The 26815-nt window shown below is 37.8% G+C and overlaps 2 protein-coding genes across 3 annotated transcripts in view; one reads left to right on the top strand and one right to left on the bottom strand.

Moving 5' to 3' along the window:
* GRIA4 (glutamate ionotropic receptor AMPA type subunit 4) overlaps nucleotides 1-26815 on the top strand; it is a 451879-nt gene that overhangs the window by 327786 nt on the left and 97278 nt on the right. For both annotated transcript variants that reach the window (XM_036259442.1, XM_036259443.1), the window contains exons 5-6: nucleotides 13173-13226; nucleotides 21672-21830. In XM_036259442.1, the coding sequence (XP_036115335.1) occupies nucleotides 13173-13226; nucleotides 21672-21830 (213 nt within the window). The remainder of the gene's footprint in view (nucleotides 1-13172; nucleotides 13227-21671; nucleotides 21831-26815) is intronic.
* Nucleotides 11085-12413, bottom strand: LOC118629085 (60S ribosomal protein L7a-like). Its single transcript, XM_036260234.1, is given in 3 exon segments — nucleotides 11085-11569; nucleotides 11572-11843; nucleotides 12379-12413. Coding segments are annotated over 3 exon segments (792 nt in total).

Raw genomic sequence — 26815 nt, 5'->3', positions numbered from 1 at the left:
AGCACCAAGAGAAGAGGAAAGTTATGAAGAACAGGCATTACAGAAGAGATCTGATCACTGGAGATAGCAGATTCAATTACTTGCATCATCTAGAGAAGGATTAAGCAGCATACATTCTGATAGTAGGAATGATTTAGCAGCAGGAGACTAGACAACTCTGCACTTGATTCCTTATTTATTCATTCAACATCTGTCTATGTCCTAAGCATCATGCTGGACCAAGATGAGCAAACATGGTCCCTACACTGGGAACTCACAAATATAAATAATTACAATTTGATGGGTTCAGAAACAGAATTATTACCAATTGTATCAGGAACCCAGAAGATGCGGTGACTACATTTAATCAAGACAGGCAGAAACGCTACCTGAAGAAAAAGGACATTTAAATAGAAAATGCACTGTATTTTCCCAGGAATGGAAAAGAGGTAAGGGTGTTCCAGACAGAAACTGCAAAGGCAAGGGAGTCTGAGGAAGCTCAGAAGGTGGAGATGAGTTCCATGGGATAATAGTAGGGAAGAGGGCACAGGTGAAGCTGTAAAGATTGGAGGCAGCAGAAATAAGGATTGCTTGCATTGCATTAGTTTAGTGATCCGTCTTTGCTATTGAAATCTTATCTCCATCAAAGCAGGGTCTGTGTTTATCATTTACCAATATATTCCCTGTGATATGAAAGGGGATCAAAAAATAACTGTTGAATAAATGAAAGTCTGAGTAAACTTCACATGAAGACACAGGCAAAAGATATATTTCTTTTATGTGTTAGGAAAGAGCACCCAGTAGCACTTGAAGTTTCAGGGGGTAAGCCCTCAATTATCTGAGAAGTTTTCTTACCCAGAATCTCCCCTACTGAAGATGATTGAAAATTTAGGTATTCTAGAGTTTGTTGTGTAGGCTGGAAGAAAAGCACAAGAGTCTTATTTCCATATATTAAAGTAACAGTGAGTGAGATACAATGGTAACAAATCGGGCACTCAAATTACTATAGCAAAGAAATCCTATGGCGATTCCCCGAACTGCAGAGCTGGCCAGCCTGCTGCGTCTGCATCATTCTGAAGCTACTTTTTGCATACTGAGTTTTGCTCGGTCAGGAGCTGCAACAAAGTAAGGAGAAACTTAAAAGACTTGAGGTTATGTTTATAAAGGCGAATTTTTGCCCTGGCTGATTTGGCTCAGCAGTTACAGCTTTGGCCTGCGGTCCAGAAAGACCTGGGGTTTGGTTCCGGCTAAGGGCACGTACCTCAGTTGCAGTTTGTCCCCGGATCTGGTTGGTCATGTGGGTGGCAGCCACTTGATGTGTCCCTTTCACGTCAATGTTTCTCTCTTTCTCTCTTCCTCTCTCTCCCTTCCACTCTATGAACAAAAAATGGAAAAATGTCCTCGAGTGAGGATAAAAAAAAAAGGCGACTTTTACTTCTTTAATCTTATTTAGCTGAACTGATTTGAATGTGCAAGTCCCATTATGATGCACTGATTTTGTTGTTTTCACAGAAAACAGAAACACCTTTACAGATTACAGTCAGGCTGGTGCAAATGGAATTGGAGTTATAAAGCCTTCTCTAATTGTCTCTTAGCAACTGTCACCATGGTTGTGGCTATTCCTCATTTTCTTATAAAATAAAAATGTTAAAATAGAAGGAAAAGTAAAGAAAGCAAAATATAAAAGTTTTTTTGAAGAAGAAAATGTGGTTGTCAGAATGCAAATACTTTTATCTTAGAATAGTGAATTATAGGATTTAATTGTGTTCAGCTAAATGTGTTCTAGTTGATGCTGCAAGAACACTTAGAATTGTCATTATTTTTGACTCAGACATTCAAAAGCTCAGCTTCTTTTTAAAAGATAAAGGAAAATCTGCTTGATAATTTCAGATATATAAAATAAATTTGTTTTTCTAGCCTTAAAAATCAGCTGCATAGGCTTATCTACTACGGTTTAGGGATAGGTAAATAGTCTTTATTAAATAGAAAAAAGAGAACAATTTCATAATTTATTTGAGAAGAATTTTGCAGCTACTCTTTAAATGTTTAAAAGGCAGTGAGATTAATAAAAAGGAATCAAAACATTCAACAATGCATTTGAGAACACTTTTCTGAATCTTGTAAACATAAATATAACTGCACTTTATAACTTCTAGATAATCCAGATTAAAGTTTAGAAATTGAGTGTACTACCTGTTGGTAAATGAAGTGATGCATCTTTTTAGAAAGATAATGGAACAAATTTACTCTTAATCCTCTCCTGATGATTAAGCTCATAATTGTACAGGACTTCCCTGCCAATTGTCTAGATTTTCTCTGAGCTCATATACAACCGTTGCAGAATTTAAGGTCAGATTGTGGAAGGAAATTAAAGTGGTGTCATTTTTGCCAAAACAGAAAAAAATGAATTTTTTTACATAATCACTGACAAATGGAAGAAAGATCAAGAATGTATATAGAAAATTTATTTTCTATTTCTTAAAGTTCATATATAACACATGACCGTTATATTCTTCTGAAGTCCAGACCTAATTGTCTCTATACTTGCCCTGTGTCCTTCCCTTGACAGAACATATATTGGAAATACACACACACATACACACATAAACACACACACACATATTTGAATTTTCTTTTTAGAATCAATTTATTTTTGCTGATTGTTATAAACATAAAAGTCAAATATAATAGTATGATAGAATGATATAATAATGCAAATATTTTAGTAACACAAGAGAAACAAAGTTTCTTGCCTCTGCCCATCCTCCTGCTTGTTTTCCTTTCTTATGAGTACACAATACTCATCTATTTGCTCATTTATTCAACAAACATGTATCCAACACTTATTAATTTTCAAGCACTGTATATAAAGTTAAATCAATTTCAGTACATCCCTTGAAGAAATTTAAAATGTGAAACGGAACAGAAAAATATAAACAAATAATACAGCGCCACGTAAAGGTGTAATAAAGATGAAGGCCAGGTATTGAAAAATAAGTCAGAATCTCCCGGAAAGAAAAGCTGGGAAAGGGCGTTCAAGGTGTGAGCAGAGCTGGGAGGAACCTCAAGTGCAGGGGGAATGAGAAGGCAAGTTGAAGACAGGTTACGAAGGGCCTCATAGGCTTTACGTAGTAGTTTCAAATTCTTCGTAACATTTACAAGCCATTGGGAGTTTGTAAACGCAATCGAATTTGTGTCAAAAAAGAGAATTCTGATGATAATATACAGAATGGACTGGAAGGGGGACACCCTGGTGACTAAGTAGTGTATTAAATGAGCATATGTTCTTAATCTTTTTACTTTTATTTTTATGTGTCATGTATAACAGTGTATAATTTTATTTATTTGACATTTAAGCAACAAATATTTATCCAGTGCTTATTACAGGCCAGACAATGTTGGAAACTCTAGGAATCGCTGCCCCATGAAGCTTATGTTTCAGTGAGGGAGCCACACCATAAACAAACAAGCAAATATGTAATGCCAAGTAGTGATGATGAGATATTATTTACTATGTGCATTTATTAAATGTCTATTTTGCCAAAAACCATAATATGTGCTTAACTTAGGCATTCATATTCTCTTTGAGAAGTTTAACAGATCTGACTAGGGTTTTAAAAAAGATTTTATAACGTTAACAATACTGTCAGTCATTATGAATAAAAGTTTTTAAAGTTCTACTGACCTATGTGAAAATATGGGCAAAAGACCTACCCAGTGAGCCCTGGATGGTTTGGCTCAGCGGTTAGAGCGTTGGCCCACAGACCAGAGAGTCCTGGGTTCGGTTCCCACTAGGGGCATGTACCTGGTAGCAGTTTGTCCCCAGCCCAGTTGGGGTCTTGTGGGTAGCAACCACTCGTGTCTCTCTCATGTCAATGTTTCTCTCTCTCTTCTTCCCTCTCTTCCTCCCGCTCTAGCTGAGGATAAATGCAAAAATGTCCTGGGGTGAGGATAAAAAACAAACAAACAAAATAAAAAGACCTACCCATTGAGGTTGCTATGCAAATATTACATACCAACACCAAATAAGAGAATCTCATTTATTAGGGAGAGACATATTTTTTCTGCCTTTTCTCTGTAAGCTATGATCGTTTGTTTGTTTTTAAAAATGATTTTGGAGTTAATCATTTGAACAAATGTAAGGGTTTACTCAGAAAAGTTTTTGCTCCTTTATTGAGACAGGATATCTGCTTACATCTATGTCCTCTCTTTCTAAATCCACTTCATAGGAACTTGGCCTCTTGAACCAAACTGTTTGAAGTAGGACATACACATAAATTTAAATGCAAATAAAATATTCTACTGCAACAAAAGGAAAGAGAATAACTCTAGGACCATATGTCTCACATATTTAATTAACCACAATTTCATCTGTTGAATATAATTACAAACATGCAAATTTAAAAACTCATGACCTAAGAGCTACTAGCTGAAGTTGCAAAATAGTGAAATGCTAGCACAAAAATTATAGAAAGAACTTATCTTAAATATGCCTCAAATGGTTTAGGTTGTATTTTCACTGTGGGTAAAGATGACCAACACTGAAGAGAAATAAGAAAGTGCCATCAAAACAACTAAGTTTGAAATGTATGTGCAAGGTAAGGAAAGATGTGAGTGAAGAGTGATGCTATTGGAAGAATGACCTTAAACAACCTTTTAAAACTGTTCTACAGAAATGCACACTCTGTCTGGCTCTTGGGGTTTTAGTGCACTCAGCATATTAAAATATCTAAAAATTTCTACAGCAAAGAAGTCTCTTAAACCTTATTTAACCTAATGCTCCTTACAAAAGTGGCCACAGAACTCTTTTTTTTTTTTTTTTTTTTTTTTTGCAGTCATCTCTTTACATTTTATTTGCCTATAAATATGCCCCCTCAAATGTTCTTTATACCCAGGATATTTTTCCAGCTATGACATTTCCAATTAGGACCATCTCAAGAAATGAGATATTGTGATTAATAGAAAGTTAACTCTATATACTACCTTTTATGGAGTTCTCATTTTCAAAGAGAACATCATAAAATGTATTTAACACTGAACTATACTGTACATAGCTTAACCTTTAATTGATCACTTTGAGCTAGTCACATAAGTAAAATTTATTTTATTGAGTTGGATTGGCATTAAATTTAGGATAGGTACTTGAACTATAATTTTAAATATACACCTAGTAAGGGACAAGCTATACAAAAACAATCCAAATCATTTAAGCCTTTCTGCTAATTAGCTTTATTGTGGATATATAAAGAATTTGCAAATTTAGTCTTGAATGTGTTGCATTTTACCTGGTAGTTCTCCATCTGTGTGTCCCTGACTCAGTCTAGTGCAAAATGGAACTAGGAATACCTTGCATATATGCTGTTATTCAAATAAGCAATATGTTCAGACAGGAGAGTATTTGAAAAGAAGGAACTGTATCTTTGTTTCATTATGAGAAATCTAATTATTCTGATAAGCAAGTCTGGCATCATCAAATATCTATGTGATAGAGAATGTCACTCTCACAAGTATCTGTTTTATTCATTTTGCTCTTATGAAAGATATATTAATATTGGTCAAAAATATGTCTCTCTTTTTTTTTTTTGCTATGGCCTAAGGAAAGCAATCAATATAAAATATATGAAAATCATAGTCAAAAGCCCTGGGTTGGAGTCCCAGATTTATCACTTAATACTTATGTTTATTTAATGTTTGTTAATGAAAGCACAAGATTAACCTCTCCACCTATCTCTCATTAGAGTGATTTTTATATTGCTTCTTACAAAGTGTTTTTTTTTAATTAAAGAAGAGCATGCTGCTCATCGGTTCTTTCAAGTTATGTGTGTTTCAAATTAATAGTTATAAATTCCATAGAATCTTTTGTGCCTCTTTGCAAAATTTTAAATCATTAAATTAAAGTGCTATTAACTCAGAATGGATCTCTGCTAAAAGATATTCATAGTTAACATAATGAGAATTATAATATTATTCAAGCTTTGTGGATGTAGAATTTTCGTACCACCATAATTGTCAGAGAGAAGAATATACAGGTGTATTCTACTATGTGCTTTTCTGTAGCTGTTGGCAATTACCCTGATGGGGTGGCATGTCATGAGCTAGAAATTAAACACCTGGTTTTCAGCACATGCTTTTCACTCATAATTCTATGTCCCTATTCAAATCATATCAATGATAGGGCCCTCAGTGTAGGACAGGTGTATATAAAGTTATCTACCATCTGTGATCTGAAAGGATAAAACTGAAGAAATTCTTTTGTTGTTAATCCTCATCCGATAATATTTTTTCCATTGATTTTCAGAGGGAGAGGAAGGAGTGAGAGAGGGAGGGAGGGGGACAGAGAGAGAGAGACATATTTATGTGAGAGAAACACAACAATTGTTTACCTCCCACGTGCACCCAGACAGGGCCGGGGATTGTACCTGCAACCCAGGTACGTGGCCTTGATCAGGAATCAAACCCACCACCCTTTAGTGTGCAGGCCGACACTTTAACCACTGAGCAACACTGTTCAGAACAGGATTTTTTTAATCACTCAGAATAAAGCTGAAGAAACAAGAACCAACCAACACTAAAAATGGTTTAAAGAATATAAGACAGTGTGAAGGGGAAAATTATATTTCAGGAATATAAATAATTTATTAAATAAAGATACTAATGCATTTCAATTTCTCTATATAAGAGAATAAACATCTTAAACCAAATGTAGATATCTAAATAAAAGTATTTTGTGCAAATTTAGCTGCTAATTATGCCTAGAGATTGGGGACTCAGAATATAACAGATGTGTTACACTACAGAGATGAAAAGTTTGGGATTATTAGTAAAAAAAAAAAAAAAAAAAGTGGTTTTTAGGTTGTAGATTACACTGCCACACTGCTCATTTTGTTTTTAAGTGGAAACTGTCTTGATTTGGTTTCCCCGAGAATCAGACCTTCAGACAAGGGTTTATGTGTCGGTTTGATAGGTGAAGAACACATTTGAGGAGGCATGGAGAAATGCAGTCAACCAAAGGTGCATTTATCTAGCAAATAACTATATGGGTGGAAGGGGCTTAATCTCATGTAAAATTAGTGTAAACTAATTACTGGAGTTGGTGTAGAACATACATGTCAGAATCGTTTCACTGTGGGGCAAGGGACTTAGAGTATGGATGCACCAGCTCCTGTCAGTCATTGTACAGGTTGCTGGGAAGAGGGGTTAATCCGCCTGCATTGTGACCTGATCTCGCCACCCCTACCTCACCCCCAAGGGCAAAGTAGGCTCTAGAGATTAGAGAAGAACCTGAGTGCAGGAAATTCAGGTGCCGGCAATTACAAATTGTGAGCAAGTATGCATTGGCCTGGTCAAAGGAAAAGCATGGTGGGGCATCAGCAGTGTCTATTACAATGACTGGCAACAGGCATAAAGCACCATTAAGTCTGTATGTGATTCTAGAGCCCAAAGAACCGAGTCAGCTTCTGCTGGGAACTTCCAGTGAAAGACAGATCACTCCTCTGAGAGGCAGCCATTCCCTATAGGCAACTTTCTTCCCCTCCTCTTCCCCTAAAAAAAGAGTTTGTCCTAATTAGAAGCTTTTATAATTTCTAACGTCTCCAAGTATAAAAGAAAATGAAAAATACATATACATACGTATGTGTGCACGTGTGTACTTCTTTCTCCTAAAATATTTGATGAGAATTCTCATCCCCTATCTTCTCCCCAAATCTCTTCTCACACTGAAACAGCCTTAGTCCTGTTCCGTTTGGGCTCTTCATTTTCCTCTCCCGATCTGTGCATCACAGGCTCCACACTAAAGATTCCTCTGTGCCATCTCTCGGTCTGCCGGATCAGTGCAACGCAATGAAACTACAAGCACACGGTACTTGGAGTGAGGGGGAGATTTGCAAGGTAGCAAATGCTCCAGATCTCTGGACGCAGTCCCATTTATTTGCAGGCTGGTACCCCCAGGTTACAAGTGGATTTAAGTAAATTACTTCCTTGAGATGGCATTACTGCATACACCCTTGCTTCGTCTCTTGCTTTTTAGGGGAAGAGACCTTGAAGCCAAAAGATAACAAACCCTTTTTCACATGCAAATGAAGTGCCCAACAACACACCTGGTCGGGCCAGGTTCCTCCGCCCCCCAGGATTCCTAGAATGCATTAACACAGAGTTGAGAGTGCTTAACACAAGGTTTAAAAACATCCGTCTTCCAAGCCCCCAACCCCACACTGTTATTTTAGGAGATTGTAGTTTAAATCTGCAGCTTGTTTGCAAAAACCCCTTGTGTTATGTTTCTTTTTATAGAACTGAAGAAAAACTAACTAAACAAACTGAGGCTTCGTGTTTACCTATAAGAAAATATTTTGAAGCATCTTTAAAATCAGCATTCAGGGGACATTTGCGAGTTCGACATTTCTATAGAAGAAAAGGGTTAGTGAGAGTAACTGCCCTCGTTACACTAAATTTCTGGTATTTACAGATGTCATGTCAACCAAAGAGGTTGTACTGAATTCTAGGGAATGTGATAACTGGGAGAGGAAGTTCCAGCTGACATAAAATCTAATTAAAAAGGAGACCAAAATCATTCATTCTCATATTCAAGTGTGTTATTGCAGGTCTTGAGCTTGAAGACAGTACTCAATATAACAATCGCAGCTTCGTAAGAATAGTTTCAGGTAATACATATCAGCTCTTATCTCAAAAGACCCCCCGAGTACTGTATGAACCTTGATACATAAAGGATTAACATAAAATTGGATTGTGGATTGAAGACCAAACTTTATTCATTTGGTAGTCTCAAATTGATCTTAATATACTGTTTGTGACATTTATATTCTCATTAACGTCTTTATTCATCCAATCAATATTTAGTAGGATCTATTCTCTCTTAAAAACTACTTTGTTGTCCCAATCAAATGAGACCACGGCTCCTTAAAACCTACACCATATTGCAGTCATAATAAACATCCTTGTAACAGCAGTACTGACTTACTTATCTTTATAATCCTTGAATCTCTTAACCCTAAACTTATTCCTGAGACATGTACTAAACAGCCTTTATTTAAAGATGGAGTTAAGATAAAAAAATGTCCTCGATTCATTTTTTTCTAATTTTAATAAATAAATAAAGATTTAGACGTTCCAGTCCCATTCATAAAACTTGATTATGCCATAATTTGTTAATAAAACAACTGCAGTAATGCCATCTGGCATTTACTTTATTAATATACATAAACCTGATTTTAGAACTGAATCATTTGATCAACACCATGGATAATTCTAAACAACTGTTTATTTTTTAAAACACAAACAAGAAAAAGTAATTAGAGGAATCAATTAATCACTTTTCTTAAGTGTTTTATTCTTGTAAAGATGGGTTTCTTTGAAAGTGCATGATTGATGTAGCTTGTATGTTCTTCTTAACCCATTCTTTAGAAATCTACACCAGACACTCAATCATTATTCTTTGTATAGTTTCATCTCATTTCTTTTAAGAAAATAAAGAATAAAAAATGCAGATTTTCTTCTCCTACATATTTTATCTTTATGAAATGCCATAATAAAATTTTTTAATCCTAATCCAAAGATATTTTTCTACTTATCTTCAGAGTGGGAGGGAGAGAGCAGGGGAGAGAGAGAAACAATGATGTGAGAGAGACACATCAACTGGTTGCCTCCCACACGACCCTGACCACAGCCCAGGATGCACCAAAACCAAGGTACATGCCCTTGACCAGAATCAAATCTGGGACTCATTGGTCTATGGGCCAACGCTCTACCTCTGAGCCAAACTGGCCGGGCAGCCATAATTAATTATTACAGCCAAGTCCTCACCCTAGCTATTGTTTTCCCATGATAATTCGGCCAAATTATGTGAATGAAGGAAGTGCTATTTTATATTCACATCATTCACCTCAAGCTATTTTTTTCCTCTCTCTTCAATAAAGAGTAAAATCAGATATACAGAAACACAAAGTTTGGTCTACATCCAAGTTCAAGTCGCTCAGATTTTTTTCTATATAAGGTAGTCTTCCTTTGGTTGAGATGATGAAAGATCTAAAACAACACCCATGACATTGTCAATTTTACACAATCATTTTTTTTTTTCATTGAATAAACGACACTCTGGATATAAGATTCTTTACTATGGAGTATAAATTGAATTTTTTTCACAAAGAAACTTTCATCAAGTGGTGGATACTTGGCAGAGGGACCAAGATCTTGCCTTAAACTATGGCCACCCCAGGTCAGGGTGATGAGTGTTCAAAGCCAGGAGGCCTTTGCAGTAATGTGTGCAGCACATTTGTTTTGTTCCAGCCAGGATTTGGCTCAGCAGAAATGGTATTCTTTCTACCTTCACCATCCAGGTAAATCAATCTGCAGATCAATGCTCCCTGAGGCCCTCATTTCCCAGAATGTTGATGCATATCAAACTCTGCAAGGCCTTTGCTGCCAGGATTTTTGTCACTTTCTGTTCTTTGTGTTTTCTGTAAATCCTCACCCTTTGAAAATGTATTACATAACCTTTAGTTTATTATAGTTCTTTGCCAGGTAATCTAGAACTGACAATGATTTCTTTACAAAGACACCCAGTGCAGAATTTCCACTGGTTTCACATCTTTTTAACATTTATAAGTGTTACACTTTAAAATGAATTTAAAAGAAAGCAGAGGTTATTAGCTGAGGCCACACAGAAACCACAACTGAGGGTGTTGAGAGACAAGAGACAGGATGAGTGTGGAGGCTTAAAGAGAATGCAAAAAAGTCTTCAATAGTCACAACAGAGACTGATGGTGAATGAGTTAAGAGATAAATAATGGATTGCCCAGTGGCAATAATCCCTGCTAGGTTAAATAGTAGGAATCTCTAGTAAACTAAATAATAGTACACAGTTTCCCAACTGAGTACCAACCATTGTGTTCCTTGATAATTGTTTTTGCGCAAGCTGTACCTGAGATGCCCCCAAAATAAAGAGAGCTTCAGGGTACTCAACCCATGGCAAATCACTCAAGTTTGGGTTACCCATTATGATGACTAATTAAGGTTTCTTTACTGAACTTTCTTTTTTTATTTGAAGGAGGATTTTTATTCCTTTTATGTACAGAAAACTCGACAGTGCACATTTAGCCCAGCTTAGTGGCCAGTTCTTTGGCCTTGGCCTTTTCCATCTTGGCAATGTGAGCCACTGACTTGGGACCCAAGATGTTGCCTCCCCAGTGGTGGCGGATCTCGTTGTATCTGTCGTTGTAATTGGTTCGGATAGCTTCCACCAGCTTAGCCAGAGCTCCTTTGTCTTCCAAGTTAACCTGTGCGAAGGCCACAGTGGTGCAGGTCTTCCTGTGGACTAGACGCCCCAGCCTGGCCTTCCCCTTGAAGATGCAGTAGGGAACTCCCATCTTACAGCACAGGGCAGGCAGGAAGACAACCAGCTCTATGGGATCCACGTCATGTGCAATCACCACCAGCTGGGCCTTCTTGTTCTCCACCAGGGTGGTGACAGTGTTAACACCCGCTCGAAGGACAGGTGGCCTCTTGGTGGGCACATCCCCTTTGCCGGCAGCCTTCTTCTCAGCCCAGACCAACAGCCTCTGCTTCTTCTCCTGCTTGTCTCTGGCCTGTACTTGTGGGCCAGCTTAAGCAGTTGAGTGGCTGTCTGGCGGTCCAAGGCCTGGGTGAACTGGTTAATGGCAGGAGGCACTTTCAGACGCTTATAGAGAATAGCCCTTTGCCGCTGCAGCCGAATGTAGCGGGGCCATTTGACAAAGCGGGTGAGGTCCCTTTTGGGCTGGCTGTCCTGTCCAATGCCAAAGTTCTTGGGCCTTTTCTCGAACAGGGGCTTTACCACCTTCTTGGCCTCCTGCTTCTTCACTTTACTAAACTTTCTTTACCTTTATCTCTATGGTGAGATTGTCAAGAGAAATTTGTTTTAGATAAATTGTGGACAAGATAGATCTGGCAATACAACGCATGTAAAAATGCTATGTAAAGCATTATAAATGTGTAGCTGAGTTGCCAAGAAAGTAAAAAAAAAAAAACTTCAGAGGCCAAGAGTAAAGGACGACTGCACCAAAGAAAGTTGCCAGATTGGGTAGCAGACTGGAAATGCAATGCTCACCCAAGAACAAGAACTTTGGACTTTGTCAAGGCAATAAACTATGTCTTAGATTTCATATTAAGCCAGACTATTGAAGGGTAGCACCAAAAGAACAGAAGAAAATCTGTTACCTATACAAGGAGTCAACTAAGTGTTTTCTGTCTTGTCCTGGGTTTAGTGAGATGAGGGAGATGTCTTCTATAAGAATTTGTCATCACAGCCTTCTTTAGACAGATTGTATTTTGAATTTATGCACACACTGTGATCTGGGAATCTGGAAATAGATAACTTATTATAAAGTGGCCTAGGCCCATAATACCAACATTGCAGTATCTGTTACAAACCAACACAAAGACATCTTGGAAGGGATTCTAAGGGATAGTGGTTGAGAATTTCCCAGAACTGTTGAAGCACAATCCTCATAGTAAGGAAGCATAACAATTCCTGAGCAATATAGGCAAAAATTAAAAAGTAAAAGTTCAAACTCATTGTAATGAAAATATAGAAACTTAAAGACAAAGAGAAGGTTTTAGATGTAATCAGAAAGAAAAGGTGAGATGAGCAGAGATTCCATTTCATCGATGGCCACGCATGCAAAACTGTTTCCCAGCACAATTCTTAAGTTCTGGATTTTTTTTTAAAGGCTGATTCTGAGTTTGTTTATTTATCTTTTTTAATTTTTAGAGCGAGAGGAAAGGAGAAAGAGAGAGAAACATCAATGTGAGAGCGATACATTGATTGTCCACCTCCTACACATCCCCCACTGGGGATCGAGCCCGCAAATCAGCCATGTGCCCTGACTGGGAATCAAACTGGGACCTCTCAGTCCATGGGACAATGTTCATTCCACTGAGCCACACCAGCCAGGCTTATAGTGTGATTTAAATTAGAGTTGTTGTGGTTTTTTTTGTTTTTTTTTTTACTTTAACCACTTAATTTTGAATGTGGCTTATGAATTTTTTTAATTTGGATAATTCATTTTTATAATAAAAACAATGTCATTTTCTCATCAGTTTCTATAAGGAATTTTTGCTTAAAAAGTTAAAATTCTACTTTTACTAATATAATAATTCAGTAAAGTTAAATTGGTTTCTCTTATTTCCTTATATCTTCACAGATTGTGAGTGTTGGAAAGCATGTTAAAGGCTACCATTATATCATCGCAAACTTGGTAAGAAATATTTATTTTCTCTTTATCATAAGAATTTCTCAAGCATTCCAGATTATTTCAGCTGTGCCTAAAACAATGTTCCAATAAATGACTACACTATATTACTTACTAATCATTCTTACCAGTTAAAGCATTCCTACTGTATACTTACTAAGCTTTTTATAATACAGGATAATATTTTTATTCCAATGATTATTCTATTTGTAATGTAGAATTCAATATATTTGATGCAGATGCATTTAATATCTACCAAAATAACCTTTAAAACTAATTACAGTGTCTGCTTTGCTATGATATCACTTGGTAAATTAAATAATGGCCTTTTCTCTGTATAATGATAAATGTGCCACTTTGTGAATAAAGATTTCCAATACTTAGGGGTATTACAAGAATGATAGAAAGTGGTGACCCATGTCCTCTAATTTTAAGAAAAACAAGATTGAAATGGCTATTGAAGAAAGTTTTTTATTGTAATTCAAATTTTTAAAAATTATGTCAGCTTTTCACCTATTAAATATAGTTGGTTACTGGACTAAATACAGGCATTCGTATAAAATCCTTAAAGGCCTAAGGCAAGTCTTTTTTAAATTCTTGGCAAGGCTCACTAGGTATTTCTTGTTAACTCTGCCTATAGGGGGTAAACTAGCCAAGCAGAGGGCAATTTTCTTTGCTTTATTAAAGTACCATCTGCCCCAAGGGCTTGATTTCAAAAGTGGTATATCTTAGAGAAGTTCAGAATGTTTTTTTCTTTTTCTTTTCCCACCACATATTTCTTTGGTGAAGACCTTGTCCATGAAGAAAGGAAAATAACTAAGGCTACAAAGAGATTGAGATTTATCCACTATGGTCATTACCTATCAAGACAGAAATGTTCAGTCTTTAGTGAACTATGGAGTTGAAACATTAAAATGCAGCAATAGACTATAAACTTTTCTTGTATTGTGTTTCTTGAATAAAGTATAAGTGTGCTACTGAAGGGATTAGCATGAAAATATTGAGAAATTTTGACTTACGTTTTCCATTATTTTTAGAAGGTTCGTAGTCTGGATGTTCCAATATATTTTATAAAAATTCAAATCTATATAAATCTTAAAACAAGTATATTCTGATATTAATCACTGTAAGACAAAAAAAATATTATGTTTGAAATTTTTGCATTCCCAATGACATTGTACAAAAAGATCTAGCAAATAGAGGGTTTTGACATCTGTTCTTTCCAAACAATGGAATTCAGAAATAGAAAGTTGACGTGTTATACATTGTCATGCCAGAAATGGATCTCTAACATTGACACACCAACACAAAATGCAAAGAATTAACAGTTATAACATGCTAATGGGTATCACAACCTGTCTTAAACAGCCCTACTAAATGGTAGCAATATTAAGTTCTCTGTATAATGACTAACAGCATATGAAGTAGAAAAAGATTTTGCTTGTATTACTTTCACTAAAAGTAACTAAGCTTTTACCATACGTAGTTGATATTATTGTTACACATGACTATTCATGCCTATCTACATTATAATATAGTTTATTAATATGGATTCTATTGACTTATTCATTTATCCCTAAAAAACTGACTTTCAAAAGCAGAGTGACTTGTTCCACTGGGCCAATCAATAGCTATCTCTTGAGAACTATGTGCATAAGATTCCCAAAAGTGAAGTCAATTCTGTACCAAAAGAAAGATTATATTAATATTATACTTAGTGTTGAAAGACAGTGATTTTCCCCTAAGATCATGAATAAGACAAGGATGTCCCTTTCATCATTTTTATTGAACATTATACTGAATGTTCAAGCAAGGGATAGTAAGCAAGAAAAATAAATAAAAGGCATCTGGTTTGAGAAAAAGGTTTTATATAGAGACAACCCTAAGAAATCTAAAAAAAAAACCTATGAGAACTAATAAATGGGTTTAGCTGGATTGCAAAATATAAGGTCAATATGCTAAAAAATCTATGTGTTTCTATACACTAAAAGTTCTGAAAGTGAAGTGAAAAGAATTTCATTTATAACTTACAATTAAATTACAATATTCAATTAATGGGGCTGTTACTTAACCAACTCATCAAGACTGATTTATTTATTTGTTTGGTTTTTTTAATCCTCCCCCAAGGACATTTTTCTATTTATTTTTAGACAGAGTGGGAGGGAGAGAGAGAAAGAGAGAAACATTGAGGTGACAGAGATACATTGATTGGTAGCCTCCCATGGGCCCCGACCAGGGCCAGGGACTGAACTGTAACTGAGGTATATGCCCTTGACTGGAATCGAACCCATGACTTTTCAGTCTGAGGGCCAATGATCTAATCACCGAGCAAAGCCAGGCAGGGCTCATCAAGACTGATTTAGTTGGAGGAATCAAGATGAAGACTTAGGAAGCTTCTGAACATCCTTCATCCCACATAAGCACACACAGAGCAGCTCCTCCAAGAGAAATCCAGAGAGTAGCTAAGTGACTCCTACAGATCAGGCAGCTAAGAAAATATCCACGTCAAAATGGGTAGGAAAGGCTGAGGCACATTTTCTCCATAAAAACTATCCCTGGGGCAGTGTCATACAACTGGGAAATAATCCCCAGCTCCCAGATTCTCCAAGAGGATCAAAGATTTGGACCACAAATTTACTACCCCTGCCACTCAAGGACAAACCCCACCAAAAAAATATCTGCCTCTGAAAGCCAGTGGGATATGCATCCACAAGATCCACAGACTATAGAAAATAAGCCATTCCTAATGGGCGCACAAGCACTCAGTGTGACCATCTCAATAGGCACCAGCACAGAGGGAGAAGGCAAAAGTGCCCATCTCTCAGTCTTTTCCTGGAAGAGGATTGACTATATACTTTATAACCTGCTGTCTGAGAGTACATCTTCAGATGTCTAGCTTCACACATGTAAGGGCTGGCTGTAATCCTCCATGGAGCCTGGGAGAGCTGGTGAGCATTTATGCCACTTTTTTTTCTTCAGCTTCCTCTAACTGTAAAACCAGGTTGCCAACTTATCTCTAGAAGGAGATAGTATGCATGCCTGGAACCCCACATTCTGCTTATGCTGCCCCAAGGACAGCTGAATCTGATAGCCAACTGAGCTTGCATTCACAAGACCCACAGGACTGTAGCAAACAGTGAAGCAGTTCATAACAGGTAGTGCTTGAGAGTACTTGCCAAAGCTATTCCCCCAGGGCTCAGTGTAGAGGAAACAGGCAAAATGCCCATCTCCCAATCTTTCCTTAAATGGGTTTGACTTAATACTTTACAAACTGCTGCCGGATGGTCCGGCTTATAATCACCTGTGTCTAGGTGCTTACTGTGGTCCTCTCCTTTGGGACACTGACAGGCCTTGGCACACCCTCAACTACTAGAAGCCACTAAGAACAAAGAAGGCAGCTTAAGCAATCACACAGGTTTAAAGATGACCAGGAGTGTAGTCCACACTTGTTTATCCAGAAGAGAGTTCAAAAAAATTAGTCATAAAAAAATGCTTCCTGAGGTCAGAAAAGCAATATAAAATCAAAATGAGAATTTCAACAAAGAAACAAACTGTAGAAAGGTACCAAACAGAAATCACAAAGCTGAAGAATACAATAACTGAACTGAAACTTTAATATAGGGTTCAACAGCAGACTAGATTAAAGGGAAGAAAAGAACAGCTAATCTGAAGTTGGGACTGTGGAATTCAATCAGATAAGCAAAAAGAAAACAGAATGAAAAAGAGTAATGATCACTTAAGGGACTTATGATACACCATCAAATAAATTAATATATGCATTGTAGTGTTCCCAGAAGGAGAATAGAGAAGTAAAGGATTAGAAAGCCTGATCAAAGAAATAATACTTGAATATTTTTCTAAACTGGGGAAAGAAACACACATCCAGTTCCAAGAAGTCCAAAAAATACCAAATAAGCTGAATCTAAAGAGACACACTCTGAGACACATTATAATTAAATACAATTAAAAACAAAGAGAATCTTAAAGTATGCAAAAGTAAAGCAATGTGTTATGTACAACTACAAGACTCTCAGGATATTTTTCAGCAGAAATTTTGTGAAAAGAAAGTGGGGTGATATGTTCAAAGTGCTAATAGAGAAAAAACTGCCAACCAAGAATACTTTATCTGACATACTTGTCATTCAGAATTGAGCGAGATCATTTTCCAGACTAACATGAGCTGAAAAAGTTGTTGAACATGAGTGGCCTTACAAGAAATGTTAACATTTCAAGCTGAAATTAAAGGACACAAATTACTAACATGAAAGTAAACAAAACCCCTGGCAAAGGTAAATATATAGACAAATTCAGAACACTCCAATATTGTAATGGTGGTGAGTAAATCACTTCTAATTATAACATAAATGTTAAAAGACAAAGCATTAAAAAGAATAATAACTACATTAATTTCTAAATGAATATACAATATAAAACAATGTAAATTGTATTGGCAAAAACATAAAATGTAGAAGTTTAAAATTGTAGTTTTTTTGTTGTGTTCAAAGTTTAGTTGTTACAAGCCTAAATTAAACTGTTATAACTATAAGATGTTTTATGTAAACCTCATGGTAACCACAAAGCAAAAACCTATAGCAGAAACAAAAAACAAAATGTTTTTTGAAGTCAAAGGAATCAAAACATTGCTACATAAAATCATCACATCACAAAAGAATCAGCTGGAAAAAATTTCACAAAATGTCAGTAGCAGGTTCATCTTTACCAATAACTTTAGATGTAAATGGATTGCATTTTTCAGTTAAAAACCAGAGTGGCTGAATACCAAGTGTGCATCAGTAGACGAGTGGCTAAAAAAGCTGTGGTACATATACACAATGGAGTACTACGCAGCTATAAGAAGGAAAGATCTATTATCCTTTGAGACAACATGGAGGGACCTGGAAAGTATTATTTTAAGCGAAACAAGCCAAGCAGAGAAAGACAAATATTACATGATCTCACTTATTTCTGGAATATAATGAACTAAACAAGCTAATGAACAAAATAGACCCAGAGTCATAAAAGTAGGGTACAGACTGACAAACCTCAAAAGTGGGGGGAGGGAAAGGATAAACCACAGGACCTATATGGGGGGGGTGGAGAGGAGGCTGTCAATGGGGGGAAAAGGGAGAAACAGCTGTAACAAAAATAAATTAAAAAATAAAATAAAATAAAAATAAAAACCAGAGTGGCTGAATAGATAAAATAAAGAAAACCTAACTTCGCTGCATACAAAAGACTATTTCAGATGCAGTGGCACACTTAGACTGAAAGTGAAGGAGAGGGAAAAACAGTCCATGCAAATGGAAACTGAGAAAAGGAGAATCTATACTTACATCAGAAAAAACTGGCTTTAAACCAAAACTAACAAGAAACAAAGAAGGTCATTTATAATGATAAAAGGGGTCAATTCATCAATAGAATATAACATTTGTAAATATATACCCAGCATTAGAGCATCTAAAAATATAAAGCAAATATTAACAGATCTAAAAACAGAAAAAGACAACAATACATAGTAGGAAACTTCTATACCCAATTTTCAACAATGGATAGATAACTTTATAATGTCAGATGTTCCTTCAGGGTGGTATAGGAAATGCTTAAATGAATAGTTAGTGTCAGAATTGGGACTAGAACTCAGTTCCCAATATTTGTAGTCTAACATATTTTTACTCAAATTCAATGAACCCAGTCAAGAGTCCATGAATTTGGAGACATTGTTTTACTTTTTTTCTTTGTGTTTCCTATATTTTTCAATTTTCCTTAATTGACTATGTGTGATTCCACCATCTATTTACTTTTATCATTTAAAAAAAGAAAAAAAGCATACTTTAGCCCTGGTTGGTGTGGCTCAGGAACTAGAGCATCAGCCATACACCGAAGGGTCAAAGCGTCACAGGTTTGATTCCCAGTCAAGGGCACATACCTGGGTTGTAGGTTCGGTCCTCGCCCCCATCAGGGCACTTGTGGGAGGCAACCAATTGATGTGTCTCTCTCATATTGATGTTCCTCTCTCCCTGTGTTTTTCTGTTTTTCTCTCTCCCCTTTCCTCCTTTCCTCTACTCTCTCTGAAAATCAGTTGAAAAAAATATCCTCAGGTGAGGATTAACAACAACAAAAACAAAATGCCTACTTTAATCAAGTTCTTAACAACTTGAATTTTAAGCGATATTAAGAGGGAATGTCTCTCATTCAACTTGATGTTCCTCCAATAACTGTACCAGAGCTATCCCAGTGATTAGATACCAGTGAGCCTGAAATGCAAACAGCACGGATGTTTTCTGAATTAGACAAAACTTAAAGGATGAACATTTATTAAATACGTGTGATGTGGTGGACCTACATAGATTTATATCAATAGTCATCAGATTATCTGAAGGTCTATAATTTATTAATTTCCCTCAGAGGGTATATGGACTGTAAATGGAAATTAAAAGGAAAACCAGGTTGAAAGATGATCTTTCTGTAGGAAGTCACTAAGCATTGTGACATGCAAGCTTCGTTAAATAACCCACGTCAACACCTAGGAAGCCTCTCCCCTGCCCTCTAGCTACCATAGGGGGCATTATTTGCTTAGTTATTTAACCTCCCCCAATGCAGAATTGCAATTTGTTGCTGTTGTTGATCCTCACAGGAGGATCTTTTTTCCATTGATTTTTAGAGAGTAGAAGGGAGACAAGGAAGGAAAGAGAGAGAGAGAGAGAAACATTGATGTGAGAGAGACATGTGGATTGATTGCCACCCAAGTTCACCTCAACAGGGACAGGAATTGAACCGACAACCCTGGTATGTGTCTTTGACCAGAATCAAATCCTGCGACCTTCCGGTCCATGGGCCGACACATTAACCACTGAGCCAAACCGGCCAGGGCCAGAATTACAATTTTATTACAATGTTACCCAGAACTTTCAGTTCCACAATATTCTCCTGGTAAAAATTGAAATACAAATGACCACTGAAATAACTGTTTCCAAGAAAACTGCTTCACAGTCTAGATCCTATCAATTTCCTGTGTAAAATTATTTTTAAATGGAGGAAATGAAAACTAATGCCTGTACTCAAACAGACATAGCTCAAATTAACTTAGCCAGCCACCATTTAGCTCCATTTAGCAGTATGACCATTTAGCAGTATGAGCATTTAGCTCATACCTGGAAGAAGTTTATAATCAGATGTGGCAATATTTTTTTTCTTTTCCCTTCAGCATAGCAGCAGAATGGAATTAGAGAAATGTGGATTATTAGTTATCAGACTGTACATCCGATGATTTTTCTGGGGACTGCAGCTTTGCCTGTCTTGCAGCTGTGGGAAAATGTGTGAAAGAAAGGTTGGCAGCCTTCTACTGTAGCCCCTGCTGAAAGAAAATAAAAATGTCAGCAATTAGCAACTAATGCAATAGTGATCACTGTGGCTTTTAGAAAGCTGAAATTATTTGCTTGCCTGTAGGTCTGCCCTGTATTCTGGTAGAGACAAACAAATGTTCAACTGACATTTTACTAGCTAGAGACTGATGGACAGTGTTTTCCCTCATTTCAAAAACATGGATTTGCTTTCTGGTATCTAGTTTCTTTCCCCGTGAAATGAGAATGTTACTGATGAGCTATCAAATTAGTTGGCACGTAATAGGCATGAAATATATATTTGAATGAATTAATTAATTATAGCCATTATTTATTGAGTTCACCCCAGATGTGCAAGTACTCTGGCATTCTCGTTCCTGTTGCACACGTGGGAATGTTCTGAGGTGGTAGTGAGAGCCCGGGCTGTTTGCTGCAGTGTCATCACCTTGCCTCTCCTGGGGACATCATGATAAACACCAAAATTAAAAGCACACATATATGTATACGAATACACAGGAGCATGGAATTAAAAAGGCAAACTCAAGAGTCATCTTGGCTCTCATATATATTTGCCGGGTGAGCTTAAATAGTTTTGCTGTAACCCACTGAGCCTCAGTTTCCTTATTTATAAAATAAAATTCATAACAGAATCTACCTTATAACCTTGCTATGAAAGCTAATCTAGATAATTTCTGAAATGTGCTTAGCAAAGTGCCTGATACATAATAAGCCCAGCGTCAATATTAGCTATGAATACACACTCCTGGTGCCTCCCACAGCAACTCTGCAGAGTTGCCATACAGCAGCGTGCATGTATTGGCTAGTAAGCAACCTCCTTTGTTACTTTAAAAAGAACACAGTAGTTTCCAAAAACATGGTTGAGATGCAGTCAGTTGGATAGGCAGCAGCGTCTTCCTCTTCTCCCTGGTTCCTGCACAGACAGAATTTACTAGCTAACTTGACATTATTGGATCGTCCACCTGTTTCTAGTCATTGCTTTATTAGTACTGTAGTTATATATACATATTGGTTACTAATTTATGTCACCATGAAGAGGTGAAATGTATAATAAGAAGCTAAACTTAACAAACTGTCATATTGGTTTTTACAGGGATTCAAGGATATCTCTCTTGAGAGGTTTATACATGGTGGAGCCAACGTTACTGGATTCCAGTTGGTAGATTTTAATACACCTATGGTAACCAAACTAATGGATCGCTGGAAGAAACTAGATCAGAGAGAGTATCCAGGATCTGAGACTCCTCCAAAGGTATTTGTCTATTTTATCTTACTACGTTTGTTTAGTATTTTTTAAATTTAAAGTAGAAAATTTATGATGCAGCTTTTCTAGTAATATTTTGTCAGACATAGAATGACAGGGCAGAAGAATTTTGTCACTAAATTTCTATATTTAAGAGTAGAAGAGATAGATATTAGCTCAAGCAGTTTACTATTAATATTATTACTTTACATATAAGTTTCCATTGAAGATATTATATGCTTTAAAAAATTGTTAACTAAATATTTAAAATATAAACAACATTGGTAACTAGTCAACCCCCCAAAAAACAACTACATTTTCAAAGTGATTTAAATGAGTATACAAACTTCCGGTCAAGATGGCGGCGTAGGTAAATGCAGTATCGCATGCTCCCACAACCACATCAAAGTTACAACTAAACTGCAGAACAACCGTCATTCAAAACTGCCTGAAATCAAACTGAATGGAGGTCATACGACTACGGAATTAAAGCAGCAGCCACATCCAGACTGGTAGGAGGGGCGGAGGCGCAAGGGGCTGCGGTCCGCCAGGCTGGTCCCACACCCAAGTGTGGCAGATAAAAATCAGGAGGATACCTCAGCTAGGAAGGTCCTTCCTGAGGACTGAGGGGTCCCCGTCCCACACCAGGTGCCCCGCTCAGGGTTCCAGTGCCAGGAAAAGAATCCTCATAACTTCTGACTGGAAAAACCAGCGGGAACTGAGGCTCAGGGAAGCTGATGCTGCTGGAGCCCCAGGCAGCTCCTTAAAGGGCCCGCGCACAGACTTATCGGACTCTCTCCCTCTAAGCTTGGAGGGGAGGCAGCTCAAGGGGCACCAGAGTCATACAGGGAAGAACTGAGCTGTTTGGCACTGGAGTGAGGGCTGAAGAGGGGGCTTCCTCGGGGACAAACGTGCTGTCAGAGGCCTTTGTTTCTTTGGTGAGCCCTTCCCTGGGGCAGCAGACAGCCGCCATATCTGGGACTCCAGCAACCTGGCTCACACTGGTAGCCCCGCCCTGGTGACTCCCTGAGACCCCGCCCCACCCCCACCCCCACCCCCACCCATCTTTCAAGCCCACCCAAGCTGTTGCAACTTGCTTAACCATAGGATTGGCCTGTCTTGGATCCTGCTTCAGTTTTTCCTAAATTCTTTCAAACAAGCAGCATCTGGTCTCAGCTAGCCCCATACCTCTCGTTAAGTAATACACTGAAACAAACACAGGGAAGAAGCCAAAATGAGGAGACAAAGAAACAGGACCAAAATGAAAGAACAGAACAAAACCCCAAGAAAAGAACTAAGCGAAATGGAGATAAGCAACCTAACAGATGCTGAGTTCAAAATACTACTTATAAGGATGCTCAATGAACTTAGTGAGAACCTCAGTGAACTTAGGGAAGGCCTCAAGAGCATAAAAAAGGACCAATAGAAATCATGGATGCACAGTTAGAATTGAAGGAGGCATTAACTGAAATAAAGAATAATTTACACAGCTTCAATAATAGAGTACGTAAATCCAAGGAGCAAACCATCGATTTGGAATATAAGGAAGCAAAAAATGCCCAATCAGAACAGCAAAAAGAAAAAAGAATCCAAAAAAAAATGAGGATAGTGTAAGGAGCCTCTGGGACAACTTCAAGAGTGCCAACATTCGCATCTTGGGGGTGCCAGAAGGAGAAGAGAGAGAACAAGAAATCGAAAACCTGTTTGAAACAATAATGGCAGAAAACTTTCCTAACTTGGTGAAGGAAACAGACATACAAGTCCAGGAAGCACAGAGTCCCAACCAAGATGAACCCCAAGAGGCCCACACCAAGACACATCATCATCAAAATGCAAAAGGTTCAAGACAAAGAGAGAATCTTAAAAGCAGCAAGAGAAAGGCAGCTAGTTACCTACAAGGCAGTTCCCATAAGGCTGTCAGCTGATTTTCTCAAAAGAAACTTTGCAGACCAGAAGGGCATGGCAAGAAATATTCAGAGTGATGAAAAGCAAGAACCTACAGCCAAGATTACTCTATCCTTCAAAGCTGTCATTTAGAATCGATGGCCATATAAAAAGTTTCCCAGACAAGAAAAAGTTAATGGAGTTCATCACCACCAAACCGTTATTATATGAAATGATGAAGGGTCTTTTTGAAGAAAAAGATAAAATATATGAACAAACCAAATGGCAATGAATACATATCTATCAACAATGGAATCTACAAACAAAATGAACAGGCAGAACAGAAACATTCTCATAGATACAGAGAAGATTTTGTTGGTTGCCATTTGGGAGGGGGTTGGGGGAATGGTGAAAAAGGTAAAGAGATTAAGAAGTACAAATTCATTGCTAGACTGACAAACCACAAAGGGAAAGGGGTTGGGGGGGTAGGAAGAAATAAACCAAAGAACTTATATGCATAATCAATGGACACAGACAATAGTGTGGGAAAAGGCGGGAGGGGGCAGGAGTGGGGAGGAGGGGGTCAATGGGGGAAAAATGTGGAACATCTGTAATACATTTCACATTCAACAATAAAGATTAGCCCTGGCCAGTTTGGCTCAGCGGTTGAGCGGTTGAGTGTGGACCAGAGAATCCCGGGTTCAGTTCCCGCCAGGGGCATGTACCACAAAATAATAATAACAATAATAATAATAGCAACATTCAACAATAAAGATTAAAGAATAAAGAAATAAATGAGTATACAAATTAGAAAATTGGTAGAATAAAAAATGTGCAAGTTTTGCAAAAAAAAAAGTTTTTCAAATGAATAGTAAAATGTCTGATTGTTTAATTTCTTCATTGCAGAAGTATGTTATTGGTATGTATAAAGGAAGCTGATCATAAGCACATTTTTTTCTCACCTAAAAAGAGATGCGATTTTCTTGGAATTTGTGTAAACAATGGCATAATGTTTCTTGAATTCCACCGTAGTGGTTTTGACCTCCTACATAATAAGCCATCATCATTTTTAATGACTTTTACTAATCCCTCACTGACAGTGTATTCTAGTAAAAAAGTTTTCAAAGGGAATTCAGAAATTCAAGCCCAGAAAACTACAGTCCAGTGGTAGAGAGCCTGTTTTTCCATCCCTATTAGCTATGTCAGTTTCCCCTCTATAAAGTAGGAATTTGGCTGGTTATACCATCTTCACTACTCTATAGAATGGAATTTCAAAACAAAGCATTTATTAAGTACTCTGTATATGTCAAGCACTGTAATCTAACCTTCTGGTTTTATAGATGAATAAATGCAAGATATTAAATGGGCATGTTAACTGGCTATCCCTGAGTCAAGGACCAGGTTTGTGGAATTCCCAGGATCAAATCATGGGCTCCCTGAGTTGTAGACAAGTGCATTTTCCACTCTATTAAACCACTTCTCGTGCTTAGATAACAGGTATGAAAGCATTAAAAAAAAAAAAAAAAAGCCAAAAACCTTTTTGAGATGCAAATCACCCTCACAATTAAAAGGACCTTGAGAAGTCTTTTAGTCTGCCTGCTGCCTTCTGGCAGGTTTAGAGATGAATCGTGCCAAAACTTCCATGCATCAGGTGTTCACACCCAAAGAGAGGAATGTAAAGCTTCCTTCTGAACACACAGCTAATCTAGATGCTTTGCTCTACAGCACCTCCCCCTCATCCTGTCATCATGTGTTCAGAGACTCATCCTCCTGGGACAGTATTTCTTCCCTCCTCACACCTTGTGCTGTCAGACTGTTATTTATGTCCACATTTCTTCTGGAGACCATCTGTTACTTTTTGAGCCTTAGGAACTAGAGTGGGCTTCAAACTTCTTGGCAGTGTTTTCTAGGTTCTTGTGACTGCTTTTCCTTTCAATGAGAGTATCCACATTTGGTCACAGTGTCCACTTTGAGCCCCTGCCTGGACACATCAGTGTTGCTAGCCCTTCCCTGCCTTTAACCATCCCAAGTTTTCCTATGTGCTAACCTGTAAGTACACTGATCTATGCCACAGCGTGGGGACCCTTTTTACATGTAAATATAGGGTTTTTTTTCATCTTTCACAGCTTTTAGCATGCTGCTGGGCACTCGGTAGCCATTTAATAAATACAGAAGTGGGCAAAAGTACGTTTATAGCTATTCATGAAAAATGCAATTGATAAATAGTAACACCAAAATAAACTGTAATTTGTGTACTCACAACTGTAAACCTACTTTTACCACCCTCCGTATATACAGGCAATTCTCATTATTTATGGTAGTAACGTTTTGTAAAGTTACTACAAACACTGAATTAGTGAACACTGGACCCTCATTCCTGGGGAAAATAAGGTTAGGTTCCCACAAGCCTCCGGTCACAACCTTTTTGGCAACTGACAAACACATAGCACATGTGTTTCTGCTTAAACACACCTTATTTAATACACAGTTGATTCATTAATATTGAATTCATGGCCAAGAGCACTATAACTGACTTCCGGTCAAGATGGTGGTGTAGGTGAAGAGGTATCGCGTCCTCCCACAACCACATCAAAGTTACAACTAAACTACAGAACAACCATCATTCAAAACCGCCTGAAATCAAGCTGAATGGAAGTCCTACAACTACGGAATTAAAGCAGCAGCTGCATCGAGACTGGTACGAGGGTTGGAGGCGGACATGGCTGGTCCCACACCCACGTGTGGTGGATAAAATCAGGAGGATACCTGGCTGGGAAGGTCCTCCCTGAGAACTGAGAGGTCCCCGTCCCACACCAGGTGCCCCGCTAAGGGTTCCAGTGCCAGGAAGAGAATCCCCATTACTTCTGACTAGAAAAACCAGTGAGAACTGAGGCTCAGGGAGGCTGACGCAGCTGGAGCCCCAGGCAGCTCCTCTTAAAGGGCCTGCACACGGACTTATTGGACTCACTCCCTCTAAGCTTTGAGGGGAGGCAGCTAGAGGGACACCAGAAACATACAGGGAAGAACTGGGCTGTTTGGCACTGGAGCGAGGGCTGGAGAGGGGGCTTTCTCCAGGACAAACATGTTGTCAGAGGCCTTTGTTCCTTTGG

Source organism: Molossus molossus, unplaced genomic scaffold (assembly GCF_014108415.1).
Source record: "Molossus molossus isolate mMolMol1 unplaced genomic scaffold, mMolMol1.p scaffold_m16_p_13, whole genome shotgun sequence".
Taxonomy (NCBI): Eukaryota; Metazoa; Chordata; class Mammalia; order Chiroptera; family Molossidae; genus Molossus; species Molossus molossus.
Note: the sequence above shows the minus strand (reverse complement) of the source record. Positions and strands in the feature narration are given on the sequence as shown.